We start from the raw sequence: 25,068 nt of genomic DNA on the forward strand, positions 1-25,068 counted from the left end.
AATATTTGTGTTTTGTCTCTGTTACGGTGTAATCTGTTTTCCCATATCTATGTCATTTCTTTATTTTAAAAATTTATTCTATGTCATTTCTTTATTTTAAAAATTTATTTTAGAGAAAGCGTGTGCACACATGTGCATGGGTGGAGGGGCAGAGGGTGAGGAAGAGAAAGAGAATCTCAAGCTCAAGCAGACTCTTCGCTGAGTGGGGAGCCTGATGCGGGGCTCGATCTCACAACCCTGAAGTCATGACCTGAGCCAAAGTCAAGGAGTTGGATGCTTAACTGACTGAGCCACCCATGTGTCCCCATTCTATGTCATTTAAAAAGTGTTGGTTGTGACTAATACTATAGAATTAATGGGTTATGACTTGTGTAGTTTTAGCAAAACTGATGCTGACTCCTGCTGTAACTTAGTTTTCAACAAACTTTTTTTTTTTTTTTTTTTTAAATCTAGCACTTTCCTGGGTGCTGCGGATACAAAAATGAATTAAGGCATAGTCCAGTACTTAAGGAGCCATGTATGGGGAGAGAAATGAAATAAGAAACTGCAGTATAGTGCTTTAACTGCTGTGGCAGAGGCAGACACAGGTTAAGATGGAAGGGATCACACCATTTTCTAGCAGGTAGATGGAAATTTCTTGGAGGTTCACGTATTAAATAACCTGATAATTCCTCTGATTATAGGCTTCATTTAATGTGAAATTTAGTTCTCTTTTTCCCCCCCCTGTAAATTCTAAAATGGATACTATCAAGTTCACTGGACTAAGAGATTTCTGAGTGTTTGGCATAAAAGCCAAGTTTGTAAAAGTAAATGTTAATTTTATAGATAATCTTGAAAAAATCTAACTCTTATAAAGAGTAATATTGTGTTCTTAAATATGTCATGGTGACTAGCTTTAATGACTTTATTTGGGAAATACTGTCTTTTTTCTGACTTTCTTTTACCTCCAAACCTTATATTGTGACTTATTAAGAAGGTAAAGTTAGATAGAAGTGTTATATAAGTATAAACATTATCTATCTATGTATCTTATAATTATTTTTGACCATTGGCTGTTTGCCCAGATAGTGAAAGTTAAGCTACAAAGCAAATCATGAACTTTTAAAGAAGATGGGTACTTAATTATCTAACACTTAAAAATTATTTTGTCATTTTATTGAAATTTGGAAATATTCCGTATGTTGACTTCTTGTGGTTGATTCATTCACAATAACACTGAATATAAAAATTACAAGATTGGTTGCATTTTATCCAAAAATTAGGTTCTGTGAGTTACAGAATTGTTACAGTTTCTCCTGTGAGTGATGTAGGCTACTACGTCAGGTTGAGGAAGCGAATCTGAGTGGATGTGGTGGTTGCCTTAGAATGATTTTGCCGTTAGCAGTGAAAAATGTTTTTCTTACAGTTCTTGTGCAGCAGGCCATGGAGTGAAGCACATTTTTATAATAAAGGTGATGAATTTAATCGCAAACTGGCAGCCAAATGGAAATTGCAAACCTTGATACTGGGAGAAAATTGCCTATAAAGCAACTCTTGAGGGAGCAGGCTTTAAATTATCCACCCATTTCGACATTGAGGAGAACATAGGAATCACAGGATATTTTGCTTGGCCTGCTTAGTTCAGATGAGTGACACTTGAGCATTCTATTTAAGAGCTAAAGATGGCTGTTTTTAAAGTTGCTTACGCTTTGTACGTTAAAGCCTTAACCACATAAATTTTTATATTTCATTAAATATCTAAAACATTGCTGACTTTTTATATTTCAGCACATGATTTGTCTAATGAATTGAAATCCATTTACTACATTCATGGTGATATGCTGTGTAATTTATGTTTCTGCCATTTGTATGATGAACTACAGTCTTAAAGGATGCAGAATACTCCGGGTTTATAAGTAATAGTCAATTGATAGAATGTCATATAAACTGTCAGTCTTAACTGGTTTATATTGTGTTTAAACAGTTTGTATTATAAAATTTAAACACAGTGGTAGAATTTCTATTATGGGAAATCTGGGCCTTGTCAGTTTTTACTCTAGGTGACTAATGCTTGTCATTTCTTAGAATAACCTAACCCTTGATTCAACATACAGTATTCAGAGTGTTTAATCCTGAATTTTGGTATACTGTACCATGCATTTTGGAGTACACTTTCTTCCCATGGTACATATATTTGTTAACAGATATCTGTGTCCAGATTAAGAGAGTTATGTGTGACTGTTGGAATGTGAGACCTATTCGAAGGTTGGTAAATATTTAAAATGAAAAATGCTAATGTAAAATATAAAAGTAATATTTCTTAGTATATGTCCTGAAACTGTTGGGTTCTAAGGTAATTGAGGATTACTTCTAGGAGGTTATTAGATTTTACTTGGATACATAACCCTGGTTAATAAATTATATAATGTACCATGCTACCTAGAAAATTTTAATAGGAGTATAGCTGTTGTAAGTCTGTTCTCTTTAAGTACAGAATAATAGAAATGTTTAATTTTGAAGTAAATGTGGGAATTTAATATTTGATGGTTGGAAAAAGCAAGAATAGAAGGAAGAAAAAAGTTGTGCAAATTCTCTGTATTTAGGAAACAGTTTATTGAGGTTGTGCACATGAGACTGAATGTATGAAAACCTGCAAGAAATAGTATTCTTGTTGAAGTAAGTTCCGGTTGTGATTGAAAGTACTTTCATTTAAGTTACTTTAATTGCTAGACTGATTATGATACATCCATATGAGAAGTAAGCCTCCATGTGATGTTGAAGATAAATTAGAATGCTTAGCCATCTCTGACATTTACAAAGTTTAAAATAAATCAACACCTCTAGGGGTGCCTGGGTGGGCTCAGTTGGTTAAGCGCCTGACTCTTGATTTCCGCTCAGGTCATGATCTCAGGGTCCTGAGATTGAGCCCTGCGTGGGGCTCCTCACTTAGCCCAGAGTCTGCTTGTCCCTCTGGCTCTGCTCCTCTCCCTGCTCGTGCTCTCTCTTTCTCCCTCAAATAAATAAATACATAAAATCTTGGGTACCTGGGTGGCTCAGTGGTTAAGTGTCTGCCTTCGGCTCAGGTCATGGTCCCAGGGTCCTGGGATCGAGTCCCACATCGGACTCCTTGCTTGGCGGGAAGCCTGATTCTCCCTCTCCCGCTCCCCCTACTTGTGTTCCCTCTCTTGCTGTGTCTCTCTCTGTCAAATAAGTAAAAATCTTTAAAAAAAAGTCAGTCAATACCTCTGTTTTCTTATCACTGATACAATTTGGCTTAGGTAGGCTGTGGCAAGCTTAGAATTCAGAGATAGAGCCTAAAGATAAATATTCTTTAGGCTAGGCCTTTATGAGAGAAATATAGTATAATAATTTTAACTCTAATGTTCCTGATCCAGTAAATCAATATGTGGAAAGCTACATTTTCAATTTCAGGAAAAAAACTAAAAATTTTAACATACAAGATGAAGTTAGAATAAGGTATATGGAGTATCTATGAATTGTATACATGTGTAAGCATTAATATATTTTAGTGATATATTTAATGTTTTATATGTTATACATGTATATGAGTATAACATGTATAATTCATATATAATTTTATTGATAAAAGTAGTATATGTGTATACACATGTATATATAGTACTTATTTCATTAAAATTACCACTTTTCTGTAGCAAGATGGCTATAATTAGTTGTTTATAAGCTGATACTAAATTCAAATTCCATAGTTACTGGTGGGAGTTTACTTTTTTAGAAGGGTTTTTTTGTGATATATTTAAATTCACATCCAAATCTATTGTGATAAAGGTGACAACTATTTTAAGTTATTAAATTAGAGTTATGCAAATATATATTTACAGGCCAAACTGTTTCCCCAATTTTTCTTCCCCCAAATGACTCATTTGAGGTTAAAGTAATCTTAAACTCTGGAAAAATGGTTAAACCAAAATAGGTCAGATCCTGATTCAAAGAGCTCTTAACCTTTTTAAAGTGTGTTCTGGGAAAGTGCTGTAGAGAATATCTGCTCCAGGTATTTAACGGTCATTTTTAATAAGCTAAATGTACTGTGGCATTTGTATTTGAGTAGTATGTAAGGTTTTCTGGAAGACATGGTTGACTGAGGAGGTGCTTAGTAAAAGTGAGTTGGAAAAATTACGCTGTATCTGTTACTTTTTACCTCCACTTTGCCATGTATGATGAGTTTACATGTGAGAAGTCATTTGCAAAGAGTATTTGTTGGTAGATGCCTTTTCTCTGTGCCTTTTATGCCTCTAGAGTCTGGGAAAAGAACAGAGTTTAGTAACAGGTATTCATTAAATCAGCAGTTATTATCTTTCAGACATCTGTCAAGATAACAGCATTTCCAGAATATATGATTTTATATCATAATTATCAGTAGTAATGATGATATGAACATACTTAAGTTTATATATCGGGCACTTTTTATAAATATATATTCATTACCTCATTTAATCTTTACAGATTCCATTTTATAGATGAAATGGAGGCAGACTGAGGTATTACAGTAGTTTTTATCAAAGATTGCATTTTCAGCAGTTTGTTTCTTTGTCATAGATTATTATTTATAATTTTGTAGTCAGCTGTTTGGTAATCTTTTTAAAAAGTAAAATGTTCTCTGACTTTTGAACTGTTACTAAGTTAGTTCTGCACAAAGACCTGGAGACTTGGAGTTTTTCTTGAGCAGCTGTAACTATAGTTGTGAGAAAGGTGATGGTCTGGTGATTGTGTCAATAGCTTGCTTTATTTGACATTGTCATTCTTTTCATAAGAGAAAAAATACAACATATTCAGAATGCAGGAAGTATGTTAAGTTTCTTTCAAAGCTTGTTCCATTTAATACTGACATTTTGAAAGTGGGTTCACTTTTTTGTTAAGTCTTGATATTCTGATGTGCCTCTTACTGCAGGTTACTACTAATGCCTCAAGGCACCTGTGAATTGGCCTGGTTTCAAAGAATTTTATGGCCTTTCCACTTCCTTGCTTAAAAAAAAATGTGCTGGGGAGTGCTAATGTACATCTTACTCTTCTGTTGCCTATGAAATTCTCCAACAAAAGATGATATATGTATCTTGCTATGCTTACTCTTTGTAGTAGTGTTTGGTTTTAAACCACAATTAGGGAGGAATTCATTTTTAGTGAGTGGACTTCACTTACTTTCCAGTGTGATGAGTTTTGAGTGCTGTTTGAAATAGGTTGCTTTTAGATTTTGGTTTATATCTGTAATTTTCCACTTGCCCCTAGTAAGGCAGGCCTTGGTGGAAGATAGAACTTTTGTTCTTAGAAATTCTGTTCATTACGAACTTTCCACGGAAAACTTTGTATTGGTTTTAAGAAACAAATACCTAATTTGCATGGTAACTTCCATGTCTTTAAACCTTAGTGTGGCTACTCTAAAATACACAACTGTTCATTGACCTCTGCCTTTGGGAAGTTTTTGAGTAAATGAAAAAGTACCATGAGTGAGAAAAACAGAAGCATTTGCCTGGATAATTATAGGCATTACTAAAAATAGCAGTCCAGTAGAAATGGGATTAGGAGTCAGAAAACTAAAGTTTGTAAAAAATCCTTGAGGGGGACATATGCATATATTTTAAGCATTTTTCACTTATCAGCTCCATCAACATAAATATGTATCATTAGAGTGGTAAGTATACATCATGTTTTTTTTTCTGATTTTATTCTCCTTTCCTTCATAATAATTAAAGTGAGGGTTTACATACCTAGAATCCAGTTTTCCCTAGCATGATCTTTTCTACGGTGGAATCAAAAGAAACCATAGAACTCTGGCTTACTCCTTAAAAAAAATTACTTTGTCTAGTGTTCAGGTCCAGGTATTTATATCCCAGGACACTTAGCCTCATCTGTCAATCACTTCTGGCCCTCTAATCTATTTACATAGACACCAGTTCTTACTACTAGAAGAATTGCCCTGGCAGGAACCATGTTGCTTACCAGGGTCATGCTAGCACCAAACAAAATGCCTGATACCGTAGAAAAATAGGATATATTCAGTCAGTAATTGCAGTTTGAGTATGTGCCAGAGACTCTACAAATACTATTCTAGTTGAAAGAATTTTTTCTCTGAAACTCAGAAATTTAGGTCTAGAGTTATCTTAGATGGTCCTTATAGATGATAGAGTAAATGTATACCGTGTTGTTGAACTATGTGCGGCTAGTCCCTCCAGAGCTTAAATGAGACTTATCATTCTAGTTTTAATTCGAATTATACTGTTCTTTCTTTCCTTCATTACTGTGTATATCTCTCTACTTTTCCCTCTTTATATCTCCAATTTCTACACTCTTCTCATCTTTTTTCCTCTATTCTGTATGGCTTTTATTGTATTCTTACACTGTTTTTCCCATTATCAAGACGGGACAGTAATGTTGGAGAGACAGTGTGATATGGAGGCCTAAATTTGGATCCTGACTTTTTCACTTACAAGTTATGTCCTCTTTGGTCAAAGTGTTTAACCCCCAAATCTTAGTCTCTTAACTATAAAATGGAGATGAGAATAGTACTTGCCTGTAAGGAAATGCGTCTAGCTATACAATAAAGTGTTGCCTTCCAAGGCAGACTTTGAGGGGCCACTCATTGCTTAGAAAGAAGTTAGATCTCATTACTCTGTTTAAGAGATGCTATGCCTCCTCACTCGTTGTGTGCTACCATTACCACCACCAGTCAACTCTGTTTCATTCCCAGTCTAATACCTTGCTGTGGCATTTAAATCAGCCCTGGGAAAGGTCTAGATAACAAGGAAAATAGAGGCAGAGTAACAGTAAGCTGGATAATTTGTTTACAAGGGGGAATTCATTTTAAACTGTCTTCTATGGAGATGCCTCCTTGTGCCCTGTCTGAATGTCTGGTTGGTTTGCTTTCTAGGAGGGCTTTGTCAGACATGTCTACTCTTAGAAGACCAGTCTTGAGCTGGAATGTGAAATCCAGAAGGAGTAGGAGCTCTTTTTGAATCTGAATTTTAGCTTCCTATTTGAGGACTCCCGTTTTCCCTGAATAATTACTTCTGAGAATGTCTCTCCTTACCATATAGACCACATAACCACTGAATACAACATAATACTTCTAATATTTGTCGGACTTACTTAGATTGTTACAGGATGATAATGAGGAATAAAAGTTCAGTAAAAGCTAAAATTCTTATTTTGCGATATGAAATGCATTGAGGTACTTCTTTGAGGTCATACCTAGATGAGTACTCTACTTCAGGTATTATTTTTGCTCACTTAGTGTGTGATAGAGCAAGGTCCATGTCTGTTTTTGCATATGAGTATATCCCTAGGGCTTTTGGCCAGTACCTAGCTCATAGTAGGTATACAATACATATTTGTTGAATGCATGCATGAACAACCAATATCTTGTACCACAGATTATTAAAGACACTTAAAAAGAAACTCCCAACTGTACATAATTCAGGCCAATCCATTTTATAAACAGTTTGTACTTTTAGGAAATAAAATGGAAAAAATTTATTTTATTCTTTACCAAATAAACTTTGAACAGATTGTAAACTTTGCAGATTGTAAATATAGAGGTTATAAAAAAAACCCAAAAACCCTCAAGAGGAATGAATCATTGTAACCCCTTTGGAGCAGTCCTGAAAAGGGGCAGTCTTTTCCTCATGGATTAGGGTGGTGGTTTTTTGTATTAAAGCTAAGCCCATTCATTTAGATGCTTGTGTATTTTATCTTGTCATTTGGTCTAAAACACACCAGAGGAATTTAACACTGATAAATGAACGTATGTTATTATCTAAGTGTGTTAGATGCTCACAAATCCTGCATAAATGCAGCAAGCCCTTTTGAGAAGAGGAGTGCATTTCTGTTACTTTAATGGGAAGGGGAATAAGTCATAAAGCTAATAACCTCTTGATGCTTGAGTCAAGTTTCAAGCATGTTTTTGTAGCTTTGCATGTTTTTGTACTAATTGTCCTGCTAAGATTGTTCAAAAGGTGCTTTTTCCCCAAGGATACAGATCCTTGGGAATATAGCAAAAGACAAAAGCAAAGCTGTCTGTCTTTCCGGAGTTTACATTCTTATGTAGGAGACAGGCAAGAAGCAATAAATACATTCTGTGATATATTAGACAATATGGGTTCTGAGGCTACACTGAACAGGATAAAGGAGATAGGAGTGTTTTGGATGGCTTGGAGCAGGTTGTGGTTTTAAATAGGGAGATCTGGGTGGGCCTCATTGAGAAATTGATGTTAGAACAGAGATTTGAAGGGGGTAATGGAGTGAACCATGCTGCTCTCTGGGGCTTTCCAAGAGGAAGGAAGAGTCCGTGCAAAACTGTGAGGCCAGGACCTGCAGTTCCTTGTGTGGCTGTAGCTGTAGCTGTGAATGAGAGATGGGGGTTGGGGGGGGGGGTGGGATGTGGTAAGCTGGTTAGGAGAGTAGGTCAGAAAGGTAAGAGGGGGAGGGTAAAGGGGAGCTTCTGTGAGGACCTGGGCTTTTACACTGATTGAAACGATGAGTCATTAGAGCATGAAATGTGGTTTGGGCACTTTTCTAGGAGTCTGTGAGGTCCAGCTATTTTCATAATAGTAAGTTATTTGACTTTTTTACTCTCATTCTCACTTGAGTTTATAGTGGAGTGTTTCAGAGGCTATATGCTGTGTGATATTGCAAAAGATTGAATTCAGAAGAAGATATGAGGGGGAAAAAAGATGAGAATTCCATTGTCTCTATTAAGAGAGACATTTAAGCAATTTGCAAAAATAGAAAACAGTGCCTCTCCTCACTATTTTGTTCTGTTGGATAAAATGTTTTTTGTTAAAATGTAATGGGGTTTACTATTATGTTAAAGTGAATCATAAGTAATTTAGATACTTTAAAGTTTTGATTTGTGGTTTGGTTAAGTATTAACAGGTATAACTCACAAGCACAAGCTCTTTATAAAGGCTCCTTGAAGTAATTTTTTTATGCGTTGAGTCCTGAGACCAAAAAATGTGAGAACAACTCAATTAGAGAGTTTTGAGCAAAGGAGGGACATGTCACTTGGATTTTAACAGGCTAACTCTGGAAAATAGAGACTAGGCTGACAGGGGGAATGGTGGAAACAGGGAGACCACTTATGTTATTTCAGTGATTTAGGTGAGAAATGGATTGTGGCTGGAACTAGGGTGGTAGTGGGTAAGGGGGTCAGTGGGATTTTGGGTATATTTTTTAAAAGGTGTGTAAACAGTATTTGCGGGTGGATTGGATATGATGTGTGAGAGAATGGACTTGCCAGTTTTTGAGATCAGGAGGAACAGTTTTGGGGACAGATTTAAGTGTGTCAAGATGACATGTTTAGAAGACAGTTGGATATAGGCATTTGGGAGTTCAGGAATGTCCTTGACCAGGATTTTTCTTGTATTATTTTGGTAATATTTTTATATGATAACATTTAGTTTCCATTCTAATAAATTAAACTTTTATGATCTCAGAAGAGTGCTGTATTCTGCATTTTATAAACTCATATTAAAATTGCATTCTAAGAATATTGTTATATGATAGTAAAATGTATACTTTTAAGAGGTAGTAAAAATGTAGTAAATACAGCCAGTAGCATACACAACATTACTTAGATTTTCTGAATCTAGTTCTTTGTAAAGTAAAACAACTTTTGTTTCATTAAAGGGGATCATATTAAAATACCATATTAAAGTAGTGTTTTCAGTATCAATTATGTTGACATCTGAAGGTACTGTATATGTTGCTCTTGAAACAAAATTGGAAGTTTTTTAATTCAATCTCAATGCTTGCTGTAAAGGACCTTTGGAATATCATGTACAGTAGATTGTTTATTATGGCTTAAAAAAACTTAGCTTTTTTAGTATGAGGGATTTCTCATGTACATGGGCTGCTGTAACACCTGTGAATGTCATTTGACATTTGCTTCAGTTTGTGGAATTAAGGTGATGTTCAGATACACAAGGGGTGCATGATTACTGATCTTCGGTTTTTCCTCCATTGAGCTTAGGAGGAATTTGGAATACAATTGAAAAGGAAAATAAAAAATCAAAGAAATTGTTAGGAAAAGCAACCTACCTCCACCCCTCCCCCTACACAAACATAATTCCTTCAGAATTTCTGGGAGTTCTGTTTTATTTTCACTCATTTACCAAATTTCTTTTAAAGCCCTAAGTAATTTGGAGCTTGAGGAGGATAAAATACATAGGGTGGACCTCTCCTCACCTCCCACAAAAATAAATTTGTAGAGCCTGGTTATATGAGGATTTGGTGCTTTACAAAGATATTATTTAAAATAAATCCTGGTGACCATTAGTTTAGGACATTTTGAAATGTAAATTCTGGAAGGAGTAGATCTGTGGTTCTTGATTGGTTGTTGAGTTTATGCAGCCCTTTCCTGTGGGGTATTGATTACACAGAGGGCACAAAATGAGCTTCTCAGAAGAAACACGAAGGTGCCCAGACTCCTCATTGATAGAACTGATCTGGTCTAACCTGATTTTACAGAGGAGGAAACTGAGACTCAGAGGGTTAAGTTCAAAGCCACATAGCTAGATCTTGCAGGGAATCAGAAATAAAATCTAGGTTGCATAAATTCAAGGCCAATGCTTTTTTCCTTACTACGTGTGGTTATTAAGAAAGGTTCTGTTCCTATAGAAAGATAGTTTATGGATTGTAGTCTTCATGTTCTTAAGGCAAATTTAAAGTACATGCGTTTTTTAAGCAGTAACTGCTAAAGAAAATGTAAAAAGGTTATTTTGAATTAAAGAGCTTATTCTTAATGATTTTGAGATCCCCAGTTTTATTGGTAAGCAGGCATTTTATTTTTTCAAACACTAGAAAAGTAAGACATTTGCATGGCTTTCATTCTCTCCCATAACTATCCCCCCTCAATGAGCATAAATAACTCTGAGGCCAAAGTAAAAACTTTATTTTGCAGCAAATTTAGACTTACACAGAAATAGAAATATAGCACAGAGGTTAATGGTAAGAACTCATATAACCACAGTACAATTAGGGGAACTGGGGAATTAACATAGATACAATATTATTAACTAATTTGCAGCTCTTATTCAGGCTTCACCAATTTTCCTATTCACGTCCTTTTTCTGGTACAGGATCCAATCCAAAATCCCACACAGCAGTTAGTAGTGATGTCTCTGTAGTATCCTCCAGTCTGTGACAGTGTCAGATTCTTTTATGACGCTTTTCTTGGTATTTTTGAAGATAACTGTCAGTTATTTTGTAGAATATTATTCAATTTTAGTTTGATGTTTTCTCATGATTAGATTGAGGTTGTGCATATTTGGCAAGAAAACAACAAAATGACTGGCCTTTTTCAGTGTGTCATGCTAAAGGTATATATCTTATTGGCGATAGTATTTGATCCCCTGGTTAAGGTAGAGTCTGCCAGGTTTCTCCACTGGATCGTTGCTTTTTTCCTTTGTAATTAGTAAATGACTTATGGGGAGATACTCTGAGCAGAAATCCTGTTTCTCATGTTTTTTTCCACTAATTTTAGCAGCACCCATTGAATGGTTCGCACCTGCAATACTTACTAACGGTGATTTTCTATATCCCATCTTTTCCTTCCATGTTAATTGGAATTCTGTAAGGAAGATCTGCCACTTCTCCTTGTATTTGTTTATTCAATTATTTATATCATTGTAGTCTCATGGATATTAATCTGTTACTATTGTTATCATAAATAAAATCTTAAGGCAAGCATTTATTTTTAAGAAGTTAATGTATTGAGACGCTTAAACACTTCAAAGGCATATAAGAGTAAATGGTAAAAAAAAACCAAAAAACTCTCATCTACCTCTTTATGTGGGAACCCATTTTCCATTGTTATGAATTCATTTCTGTTCTTCTAGAAATATTAAAAGGGTTGGGAAAAGAGTTATTAATAAGAATTGCTAGATTCTCAAGTATTACTTTTTACCTGGATCCCAGTAGCATCTGCTGGTTTATTGTTGCATCTTCTTCAGATCTTCATTAACGGTGTTTCTTAACTAGGTTTCTTAACCTTCAGATTTAAATTTTAATACAGTGGATATTATGTAGAGGTAAGGATTGGTTTCCCCTGTGTATTTTAAAGAACTAAATGACCAGAAGGGAATATTTTTCTTAAAAAATCCTTGACATATAACATATAAAACTAAACAGGTTTAAAATGACCTCCAAACAAAATCCAATATAAATGAGAAAGGATGTCTATTCCAATAACTTAAAAAAAAAAAAAAATGCTTTTCCCCCATTCTGTTCTGTTCTTTGTATTGGCCTATTTTGCCTTCTTTGTATCCCAGCAGCAGGCATTCATTCATTCAGGATTGTCACTTTTCCAGGCACTTAGGCCTAGATTTCACCCACTGAAGCTGTGTTCTGTTGGCATGAAAAGAGGAGGGCTCTAGTCTTTTTTGCAGTCAATAGTAAAGCAGTGGACTGAACTTGTTAGAGCACGGCTGGCAGTAAACTAAAAGTTGGTTTGTTCCGTTTTCCTATTTTCCATTCTCTAATTACCGTCTCCTAAAGTAAGTTTTAAGGGCTGCTTATACCAGAAAGTCTTTTATGAAACTTTAAATAAAAGCTGGTTGGTCTTACTGTGACACTGGATCAATTCTTAAATTTCTGAGCACTGTTTTTTTTTTTTTTCCTTTGTTTCTTTCATAAAGTGGGTATTTTATCTACTTCACATTATGGTGAAAATCAGGTAATAATTCATATATAAAGTATTTTAGCCTGGTGGAAGGTGCTCATGTTAAAAAAATAAGTCTTTGTAGTTTATTTTTATACTTGGGACTTAATCCTTTTAATTTTATATAGGGAATCCAATATTATATACAACATTTTGACTTAAAGTACTTCCTAACATCGTAATGAAAATATCCTTACTATTTTACAAAACTTAAAAAAAATTCTTATGTGAATCTAATGTGAAAGCCAAATAGTCCCTGTAAATCCATCTTCCAGAGATGATTACTCTTAATAGTTATATTTTTTGACTTCTCCATGTGTCTATCAAAAAATATATGTACTTAGTATAAATTGAATCATATAATAGACATTATTTTCTATAACCTTTGAGAGAGCTTTTCCAGGGAGGTGCAGCTACTGTTAAATGCCTTCTGTGATACAAAACTGCTGCTGAGAGCAGTTATGGAAGTAGGATAGGCATTTTTATAAGACCTTTGCTGTTTCATGTTTTTTATGTGAAATTTATCCACAACTTTACAAAATTATTAATTAAATTGCCAAAGCAATTCAAAGGAGAGCTATGATGTTAAATCTAATTTTGTAGTTTTTCTTTTTTTGCTTATAGTTGTGAGTTTAGCCCCCCAAGTCAGGTTCCACTAGAGAATTATTGATAGCTTGATTTTTTTTTTTTTTGCCAGTTTCCAAGCAATTCTCTCAAAATTAAATCAGTTTTACTTGGTTATTTAAGTAATCTAAACACATTTTACTAAATGTTGTGTAGTCTCTATTAACCTGCGTTTTAAATTATTTTCTTTCTGTACCTTGGGGGTGTGGCTTTTAAAAATAAGTACAGTGAAGTTATGTTATTTTTTGTCAGCTCAAAATATCTTCAAAACTTTCCCTGAATTAGAGGTTACTTTCTACAAAAGAGATCTTTTTTCCCTTTAAGTACTTAACAGCCACCACCCTAACGTGGTGTTTGGTTATAAATAGACTCCTAATATTACTGTTTTAAGATTTAGTAAGTTTCATGTAAATAGAGACTAGGAATTTGTTAATTAAGACCTAAAATAACTAAAATCTTCCTTTGCTTTTTATGTTCCTGTGCCGGATTAGTGTCTAGCAGATAGTGAGGAAATAATAGAGCCTATTTAAAGTTCCAACTGAAATGATGAAAGCTGTCACTTTAACTTCACTTATAAAATTTTTACTAGGTACATCAAAGCATATATTTTTATAAATAAGTGGCTCTTATTTCACTGAATAAATTAATGGAAAACATTAATTTTAAAAATGAGGCAGTAATGGTCAAATGACAATGTAACATTTTCATTTCTTTCTGTATTTTAGGTCCATCTGTCTTATAATGATAATTTTTTTTGCTGGATTTTAAATATAAGGCTCAAAGAAAAAGCAAATAGCTGCCCAAATAAAATGTATAGTTGTATAATAGCATCGAACCAGTTGAACAATTGGAATTAGCTACCACAACACTGGGTATAAAATACGTTGTTTTTTTTTTTTTTAAGATTTTATTTCTTTATTTGACAGAGAGAGATAGCGAGAGCAGGAACACAAGCAGGGGGAGTGGGAGAGCGAGAAGCAGACTTCCTGCCGAGCAGGGAGCCCGATGTGGGACTCGATCCCAGGACCCTGGGATCATGACCTGAGCCGAAGGCAGATGTTTAACGACTGAGCCACCCAGGCGCCCTAAAATACGTTTTATATGAAAATGTGTTCAGTGTTTTAAAAAGTGGTCTTTTAATTTGTATTGTTAAAATCCTGAAAATAATTTTTTCATGCAATTTTATTTTTATATTTTATTATTTGTATATTATTAATAGCTTTTTTGTGTACTGCTGAGCCAGTAAATATTTTTCATATTTCATTTCTTAATTTTTATTTTCTTAGTTTAAGTTTGTTGAAAAAATTCTATAAACCAGTAAGTAAAATAGGGTTATATTCTAGTCTTTATCCAGTCTTCCAATATTTCGGTATTGAATTTATACATAGCCATTATCTGTCTGTCTTGGGAAATAACTACTTTATAATTTAGATTTCTCAGCCTTTATTTTTCTATTCTCTAATAGTTCTTCAAGTTATCCTTATTTCTGATATTTTACTTTTCCACAGAGAGGTTGATATGTTAGTTAATCCAGTAATTCAGATTTTTAAAAAATGTACAAAATTTTAAGGGGGCAGAGGGTGGGATGCACTTACAGTAAGTAATTCAGATATAATAAAAGTAGTGGTGATAAAGAGCTAAAGGCAAAAATGAGCTGAGCCTTATGAGATGTTAAGATTTTAAAGCAAAGCTTTTAGGTTTTAGTGAGTTAGGTAAATTAGGGAAAAAGGTGATGTAGTATTAACAGGTCACATAGAACAGAACTGTGCAGTGACTATTTTCCCTCTTAGGAGCAGAATTTACTGACTGATAATTGAGTTTTAGTTCGTAAAAGGGAAAAATCAAGATCATCAAAGCAGAGAACTGTAAGGAGACAGTAAGTAGTATGACTGAAACAAGTTTTCAGTCTTTTTTTTAAGATTTTTTTTATTTGACAGAGAGAGAGACAGTGAGAGAGGGAACACAAGCAGGGGGAGTGGGAGAGGGAGAAGCAGGCTTCCCGCAGAGCAGGGAGCCCGATGTGGGGCTCGATCCCAGGACCCTGGGACCATGACCTGAACTAAAGGCAGACACTTAATGACTGAGCCACCCAGGTGCCCCGAACAAGTTTTCAGTCTTAAACACAAGTAGTTTTCAAGATACGGAAATTTGAAAAAATGTCATTAAACTGTCATTGTCAAATATCAGTTCTAGAAAACATGGAAAATGAGAGGACCCTGACTGCTGGAAAGGTGAATACTCCTAAAAGCTGAAAGATTTGTATTCTAAACTTGACGGTACAACCTGTAGAATCCAAAACAGATTATTTCCTGTTTAAACTAGTGAATCCAAAGGGGGGTTTGGGTCCTAGTGTGGCTTGAGATTTCATCAGATAGTTGATAAGGTATGCCTGTATTTCAGTATGCAAGCTGCAGAAATATGTGCACTATGAAATTGCAGTTAGTTGGATCCTTGACTCAGAATAGCCCTCCCTAAAGGATGTTAACTGATAGATTAACTTTCTGAAGGGATTTGTCTAGTAGAAAACAGCCAGGAAAAAAAATTTAAATCACCTATTGTATTGGTGTCTAAACCAACAGTTGTGGAAGTATGGAATGGTGGACTCAACATTTGAGTCAGGTGATATGCTCATCAAAGAAAGAAAGGTGTTCTTAAACACACTGTGGACTTGGAGTGTTTGTGACTGGAGGTAAGCAGCCTGTCTGCATTCTCCTCATTTTCAGGGAAGGATGTGTGTGGTACAGGACTTTCCATTTTAAGGAGCATAGATAAATGGGGTGTGTCTAAGTGAGAGGGTATAAAACCATGTTATTATATAGCTCAGAGAAGAGGATACTTAGATCTAAAACTGTTTTAAGTATTTTTGTCATGGGAACAAGGCGTTGGATCTATTTTCTGACCTTTGGAGTGTTGAGTGGGTGGGGGGAAGTGGGAGAAATTTTAGGAATGATTTTGATTCAGTAAAATTTGTAAACTTTAATAACTTCAGAGATGTCTAAAACAAGTTGTCTTGACAGTGGGGATTTGGGGGTTATTGTAGTGGGAATTTTTATACTAGGTGATTAAACAAATGGTTCTGAACTTTTAGTCCTCCGAACCACTGCTGTAGATTGGTGAAGGTAGTGTGGAGATGAGACATTTGAGCATTATCATGCAATGTTTGATACAACGAAAGTTTATACAGTTGATTCTTGAACAATGCAGGGAGTCGGGGGCACTGATGCCCCTCATGGTCAAAAATCCATGTTTAACTTTTGATTCCCCAAAACGTTAACTACTAATAGTCTGTGGACTGGAAGCCTTACCAATAATATAAATAGTTGATTAACACATTTTGTATGCCATATGTATTATATATTGTATTCTTACAATAAAAGTTAGCTAGAGAGAACATTTTAATAAGAAAATCTTAAGGAAGAGAAAATATGTTGACAATACCGTACTGTATTTAACAACAAAAAAAGATACTGTACTGTATTTAACCAAAAAAAAAAAAAAAAAAAAAATCCAGGATTTACATACTACAAAATCTTACATACATACAAATAAATGTATGTAGTACATTATAACTATGTACTACATAGTAGTATGTAGTGGACCCTTGTAGTACAAACTCTGTTGTTCAGGGGTCAGCTGTATAAAATATATTAATTATGAAGCACTTCTATGTTTCATAAATGAACACCTGTAAATCCACCACTTAAAAAGGAACTAGAGCACTACCCATATCCATGACATGTTTCTGTAATATTTTGGCCATGATTAGATCAACTTGATGGTATAATATTAACAAAAACCTCTGATTGCCAGGACTTACATACTACAAGCTTTGGAGACAAAACTTTTTAAAATGTGGGGTTAGGGGACAAGATAATAAATGGGGTCCTTGCATACTAAGGTTGGAAAACCATGGATTTAGTTGAATCATTCAGTAAGCAAACCTCTAATTATATGAGGTAAAGTTGCAGAGAGGTTAAGTAAGAGACTTATCTAAATTCACACAGTTACTGTTAGAACTGGAATCAGAACTTTTTTCTTAAGATTTATTTTTTATGTAGTCTTTATACCCAGCACGGGGCTTGAACTTAAACCCCGAGATCGAGTTGCACGTTCTATCAACTGAGCCAGCCAGGTGCCCCAGAAATTGTTTTGACTTGAGTATTGTAAATAACATAGCAAAAAGTGCTAGTGTGATTTCCTGGTTAGAAAGGTGCTGTTGATACAGGTAGTACTCAGCTGGTTAGACCCCCACAATGAGTAAGATTATAAGATCTTTGAGCACTAGGACTTGGTCATCTTTTCATCCCCATCAGTACAGTGTTGCTTATGATTTGTATTATTGAGTGATGTATCTGAGACTAAAAGAAACATGGTAGAAAGACTTTTTATCTTAAGAAAAGTATAATTTATAATTACATTGTTTGTACCTTTGCCTCACATACGGTCATTAGAAAAGAAAGGTCAGAGTTTCTTTCCTCTTGACTTCTTTCTTGACCTTAACAACCTGTGGCAGATTTGATGGTCCTGCTTTGTGCTACCACCATCTCTAATCTATGTCTCTTACTGTTTTTCTACTTTAGAGTATCTGTTCATATATATCCCATATGAGACTAACTTCTTTGAAAGATTGAAACCATGACTTGTTTAACTTTAATGCCTTAGAACCTAGCTCATTTACCCACCCATCTGCCCAGTCCACTGAGTATTAACATAGGGCCCACTGTATTCAAGGCACTATTCTAGGAGCTGGGGCTACAGTGGTTAGCAGAATCTCACAGAACTTTCAGTTATTAATCAGAGAATCACATTAATATTTATAGAAGTACAAATACATTTAAATGGTAAATGTATCTTCTATTTTATCATCTAAGTGGATATGTGGTCATTGATTATTGTAATATTTATGTATTTTTTAATTTAGTCATCTGAATTTTCATACAGCTCTTGGTTTTTCTAAGTTTGACGAACTTGTTTACCTGGAAATATGTTGTTTTCTTTTTTATTCTTTTGTATTACTCTGGTTACAGATTTTTTAATATTGAACTCTTGCATTCATGGTATAAATTCCACTGCCTTTGTGCGTTACTCATTTGGTATGCTGGTGGAGCCTATTTATTTAGTATGTTTGCATTTATATTTATAAGCAAATTTTATCTATTGTTTTCCTTTATGCTATTATCAGGATTTTTATACCGGCATTATTAACAAGAATTAAGCAGTTTCTGAAGAGGAAATTTAAATGTAATAAATTAATATTGAAAAGTGCTTTTATATAGAGACCTGGACTAAAGGATATATGCATAATTTTAATTAAATTTCCCTAATGTCCTTTGGTTAATTACTTGCTGTAATTATGTAATTATGTGAACAGTTATTTATGTTTAAATTATTATTTGGTGGTTGAAAACTTGATTGGAGAATTGCTGTCGCATGCTAATATAAAATAAACAATAGTTTGATATTGGGCATGTTTTAATACTATTATTAGTATTTAATAAGTATTATTAAAGTAGTATTAAAAAGTAGTAGTATTAAAAGAAGTAGTATTAAAGATTTAAGTAGTATTAAACTAGTATTAAAAAGAACTTAAGGAATGAAGTCTTGCCTTTATAATGTAGTTAAATCCAAGGTACCTTCTTTTGACTTTTTAAAACTTTCATTTGCTGTTCAGAGATGCACATTTGGTAAGCTTTGACAAGCAAATTGTTATTTAAGAGATAAGATGTGTTACAAAATGAATGTTGCCATTGTTGAAGCAGAAAATGTATTGTAATACAGTATTTTCACTGATTTAAGACTAACTGGGTAAGAACACCTTTGATCATGGCTTTTTGCTGTGTTGGGTTTTATTTAGCAAAGTGATATAAATAACTAGTTAAGAAAATTGAAGTGTGCATTTATATTTCCTAGTTCCTTATAGCAGTAGATTGAAATTCCATGTTTGGAAGGCAGTCAAAATACATTATAAAAATAAAAGGCATTTTACTTTTAAATACTAATGGACACAGCCTCTTCCCCAAGGAGGATGTAATCTGTAGCATGGAGAGAGAGATATAGAGGCATCCAGCTAATTTAGTAATGACAACCCTTATTAGACAGTAGGTTCTAATGGGCAGGGGTCTATCCTCTAACACATTGTGGAAGCTTTAATAAAGAATTTTTGAAAGAATTGATTTCTTTGTGCAAGTCTTGATTCATTGGATTTCTTATATTTTTTCTTATAAGAAGTATATTTATATACCTGGGAACTGTCCTAATAATTTTTTAAAGGTCATTGACTTTAGGTACCTACTTTTCTTTTTTCATTTCATTCATTAACGTGATGTAGTTTGATCTCTGTAAACCATCTTTTCCTTGAAACTTCTCTGATCACCAGTGGCTTAGTGGTTAAATCCAAGGTACCCTCCTTTGCTCTTTACCTTACCATACTTTTGTGGTATTTGACACTGTTGATTACCCTATTCTTGGTTCTGTCATTCTTCAGCTTCTTTGACACCTCTTTTTCCTACTTCTATCCACCTTCATTTCTTTGTGGTTTGGATCTTCTTTGCTTTATTCCTTAAATGTTGCTTTTTCTAGGATTCATTCAGTCCTCCTTTCTCCCTCTGTCTTCTCTAAGACATCTTTTCTGTTCCTGTAGCTTTCACTAACATACTTGTGTATCAAACTCAGACTTCTGCTGAACTTAAAATCTGTGTTATCCATTGGACATCTGTTTGGATATTTCAGAGATACCTAAAATAGCTAAGGAAGTAATCCAGTTCAAGATCTCATTCAGACAGATTAGTTCTGAAGTATAAAAGAGCCATTGTTATTAGTTTTGTCTGGTAGGCATTCTTATTTGATTAAAGCTCTTATTTGGAATGACTGGCCTCATTTAAGCATGGAGAAATTAAGTAAAATAACAGATACATCAAATAGAGGGTAAGAGCTTAGGCTCTGCAGTTAATTTAAATAAAATATAGGGGCGCCTGGGTGATGGAGTCAGTTAAATGTCCAACTCTTGGTTTCAGGTCAGGTCATGATCTCAGGGTTTTGAGATCGAACCCCTAGTTGCTCAGCGCGGAGGCTGCTTGGGACTCTCTCCCCCTCTTCCCGCTCCCCCCCCCCCCCCCGCCCGGTCCCCCAGTGCACTCGCTCACTCTCTAAAATAAAAAAATAAATCTTTAGAAAAGATAAAATATATTATTTGGTTAATATAAATTTGATTTCTGGTAGAAAATAATTAAGGCTGTAGTTCTGTTCAACATAGACTTAATCTAGGAAATGGTAGACTAGGTTAATAATGCTTTAGTCTTTGAGTTTTAACACTTTATCAATGAAACCCTCCCCTACCTTCTGTTTTTTTTTTCCCCTCGACTAGCAAGAATATTTTTTTGTCTAACACATTTAAAATTTTTACTTTTAACAGAAATTAGCAGAGTACGGAAAGACATGTACAATGACACATTAAATGGCAGTACAGAGAAAAGGAGTGCAGAATTGCCTGATGCTGTGGGACCTATTGTTCAGTTACAAGAGAAACTCTATGTGCCTGTAAAAGAATATCCAGATGTAAGTATGTTTTGTTGTCTTACTCAATTTTTTTTCTGCTTCACATACTTTGGGAAGGGATACCTCTGGTGATAAATACTTAAGCATTGTCAGCTGCTTTAAAAAAATGTCGTGTGAGGGACTAGAAGTATGATTAACTTGGTGTGGACAATTAAAAAAAAATTTAGATATGTTTTCATTTAATTGCTGCTTTGTCACTTTTGGAAATGCACATGGTAAAGACTTGGTTTTAGCTTTGGCCTGAGTGTCGCAGAGAGCACCAGATACAATTTTCTACTCATCTTTAATCTGACCTCAGGGAAGTCACAGCCTGGGCCATGTCATCCTTTCAGTAAAATGAGAGGTTGGACTAGGTGACAGCTAAGCTTCCTTTCAGCTCCAAAATTTTTATGATAACCACTGTTCATAATTTTTTTCTTTTGTTTTGTCTTTTTCATTCTTGTTTCTTGCTCAGCTGTTCTCCATAAACCTCTTGTTGCAAGTAGCCCCCTGTCCTATACCACTTAATTTATAATTAGCTCCAAACTCTTTGTGTTTGTTACAAAGCGCTATGTCATATGGTTCTTTCTATCTCTCTGACCTCATCTTAAGTGATTTTCCCTCTTCGTCAATACCCTGTAGTCACATTGGCTGTTAGAGCAAGTCAGGTCTATTCCCAGCCCTAAGAGCATTTATGTTAGCTGTACACTGGCTGGCTTCTTTTTGTGGTTAAGATTTTAGCTCAAATGTTACTCGGAGAAGCCTCCCCTCACTATTTTATCTAAAGCAATCTAGTTACTCATTGTTTCACATAATTTTCTTTATTTTTCTGAGGAGCACTTGCTATTTGGTGTGTTTTAATTTATTTTTTTATTTCTTTCCATCAGAATACAAGGTACTTAATAGAAGAACCTTTTTGTGTGGTTGTTTACCATGTACTTCCAACATGCATAGTATTTGTACATAATTGGCTCCAGTGCCTTTTGAATACATAAAAGCAAACTGTTGGTATTTTGCTAGGTTTCAGAGAACTATTCTAAAAGCAAAAACTATTCTGCAAGAAGGAGTTGGTATTGTAAGGTCAAAATGTGATGTGTACTCTAAGATTCATTGATTATATGGACAGTCTACTTGTCTAAAGATGGAAAATAAATGTCTTAAGTTGGATTAATGGAAAAAAGCTTTGACATTTCACAAGTTGCATTTGTAATACAATTTTCTTTAAGGCTAATACATTTACTTTGTAAGTATTTTTGGTTGCACGTATGTATAAACAGTTCTGGATAATGTAGGCAAAGGGTTTGTTGGAAAGTAATTGAGTATCAGAGGATTAAAGGAAATGGCTGGATTGCAAAGCCTCCTGTAAGAGAAGGGCCAGGGCAGCTTTGAGAACCTCAGCACCAGGAATTCAGACTTTCTTTTTGAGAGCCTTGGTTTTAACATAGTCTGGTTTCAGTGCCTCCCAGACTTTATCTTCGAACTTCAGATTCTTAGGAGAGAAAATGTGTTTTGGACCAATCTGCCATGACTCAAGATGGGAGGTTGACTAATATAACCTAGACGTGATTACTCTGGTCCCACCCTCGATGACTGGAATGATTCCTAGAGATGGGAAATTACGATTTGGCAGCTATCCCAATTGGTGTCTACTGCTGTTTGGTGTTTCAGTATCTCCTAAAGGATATCAGCCTTCTCATATGCTCGTTTAAACCCTAAAGGATAAAGTTTCAGCACTAGTCATGAACACAGAATATGTAAGATCATAAGACCTTGTTAGAGAAAATAGCTTCATCTGCCTGGTCCCCATTCTTCTGGACAAAATCCTATTCAGGGAAGGTGATACTTCTATTGCATTATTTAAAAGACCTGTTTGATATAATCCTCTAAGTGAGAAGAGATATATTTCATAGTGTGGGTCCAGTAGGAGGTAACTTTGCACTCTATTCCTGTCTTTCTTCCACCAGTTGGGATTCATTGCCATGGTCAGCTCCTGTTGCTGACAACTGTTTTGTGGTGTAACATTGTCTAGGTCAGTGGATCTCAGAATGTGGTCACAGGACTATAGTATCCATGCCTTCTGGGAACTTGTAAATATTCAAGCCCTACCCCAGACTAGCTGAATCAGAAACTAGGGCTGAGGCCTAGCAATCTGCCTTCCAAGCCCTGTCGGTGGTTCTGATGCATGTTAAAGTTTGAGGAGCACTGCTCTTATTTGTTGATCATCAGAATGAGCGGGGCTAATGGGGTTGTTTTGCCAAGCATTGTTCCAGGAGGCAGGTAGAGTGGTGAATTAAACAATGCCTCTGCTCTTGTGGAGCAGATGTTGCAGTGTCAGAGATGGACAACAAACAAATGAGTATTTACTTTTAAGTGTAGTCAGTGCTATGGAAAAAATAAGGTGGGCTAAGCATGTAAACGATGACTGTGTATTAATAGTAAAAGTATCTCTTATAAGATGGAGGGAATGCAGAGACATGACTGAAGTGATGGGGAGGAAGGCATGAAAATTATCTGGGGGAAGAACATTCCAGGCAGCGTGAACAGCATGTGCAATGCCTGAGGCATGAGTGTGCTTGGGAAGTGTGGTAAGATGCAAGATTAGAGAGTTAGCAGAGGGGCCATATCACGTAGGGGCTGTGAGCCCCAGTAGGGACGTCAGATTCTATTCTGAGTGAAGTAGGAAGCCATTCAGATGTTTTGAGCCAAGGAGTGGTTTTTAATAGATTCATTCTGGCTGCTTTGGGCAGTGGTGACAACAGGGACACCAACTTAGGGGGCAGAAGAGAGAAACTTGAACAGGACGACTTAGAAATTCTTGAATCCTGCATAGATTGTTAACTTAGAGCCAGTAGTGTTTGCTGATAGATTGGGTATGGAGTGTGAGGGAAAGTCAGGAATAACTCGAAGGTTTTGATCAGTTGGAGTAGCAGAATCACCAGTTCCTGAGTTAGAAAGACTGAGGCAGGAGCCCATTGGGCAGGTGGGGATTCAGCAGTTCTGAGGTAGAGGTGTTGGGTTTAAAGTTAGATGCCCAGGTGTGGGCCTATCAAATGGGCGGGTGGGTGGGTGAGTTGTGGATGACTTTTGGCACCCAACAATATCTATTTTAACAGAGCTTTTTAAATGAGAAATTTAGTTACAATTCATAAGAGGATTGATATGGATTTAAAACCATTATGGTTCTCCAGGTAGTTTTTTTAATACCTTAATTTTAACTGTTACAGGAATTTAAGTTATATTTAATACAAGAATTCTGTTATAAGAGTTAAGTTAATTGAGGTGCTTGGGTGGCTCAGTGGGTTAAGCATCTGACTCTTGATTTCGGCTCAGGTCAGGATCTCAGGGTCCTAGGATCGAGCCCTACCTCGGGCTCCGTGCTGGGCGTGGAGTCTGTTTAAGATTCTCTTTCTCTCTTTCTCTCTTTCTCTTTGCTCCTTCCCCCCACCTCATGTGTGCACGTTCTCTCTCTCAAAAAAAAAAAAAGTTAATTGTTTGTTACAAGAATTTAAGAATTATTTTTCTTGAGGTTATTAATATATACCAAATGAGTAGTAACTGTATTGTGCTCTATATTGGGAACTTTATGTCACCTTTTGAAAAAATGAAATAGTATTCAAGTAAAACAAGGCAGTCTGTCAGATTTTGGCAGTATGGGAAAAGATTTATTTCAAAATTAGGAATTAGCTGTTGGCCACAGTGAAACAAAGATGCATTCTTCCTTTTCTTGCTTTTCTTCACTTATTGTGTCTTAGAGACCAATTTGTATTGCTTCTCTTCCACCCGCACCGTTTGTGTATAGGTTTGATTTTGTGAGTGAATTCATCCTGTTTGACTCAAAACTGTTTTTATTATTTTGTATTTATTTTAGAGAGAGAGTGAGAACATGCACACGAGCCTGGTGGGAAGTGTGGGCGGGAGGGGGAAAGGGAGAGAGAATCTCAAGCAGACTTGCACTGAACGTGGAGTCCGATGCCTCGCTCAGTCTCATGACCCTGAGATCACCACCTGAGCCGAAACCCAAGAGTCAGATGCGCAACTGACTGTGCCACCCAGGTGCCCCTGCTCATATTAATAGTAGTTAAAAGTATGGACGCAAACCCAGACCCTTGGCTGGCTCTGCCAACTTACTTTGTGACTTTGGACAAATTACTTGTCATTTATGGTTCTCCATTTTCTCACCTCTCTGAGGGGATAGTAAGTCTCTCACAGGTATATGAGGAGTTATAAGTGAGTTAATGCACGTA

The 25,068-nt window shown here is 35.5% G+C and overlaps 1 protein-coding gene across 9 annotated transcripts in view; it reads left to right on the forward strand.

Annotated features, from left to right (window-relative positions):
* QKI (QKI, KH domain containing RNA binding) overlaps nt 1-25,068 on the forward strand; it is a 160,216-nt gene that overhangs the window by 16,218 nt on the left and 118,930 nt on the right. For all 9 annotated transcript variants that reach the window (XM_064598334.1, XM_045865863.2, XM_045865859.2 and 6 more), the window contains exon 2: nt 20,703-20,845. In XM_064598334.1, the coding sequence (XP_064454404.1) occupies nt 20,703-20,845 (143 nt within the window). The remainder of the gene's footprint in view (nt 1-20,702; nt 20,846-25,068) is intronic.

The sequence above is a fragment of the Mirounga angustirostris genome, unplaced genomic scaffold (assembly GCF_029215605.1).
Source record: "Mirounga angustirostris isolate CCGP_5_RB_7025 unplaced genomic scaffold, mMirAng1.0.hap1 SCAF_8, whole genome shotgun sequence".
Classification (NCBI taxonomy): domain Eukaryota; kingdom Metazoa; phylum Chordata; class Mammalia; order Carnivora; family Phocidae; genus Mirounga; species Mirounga angustirostris.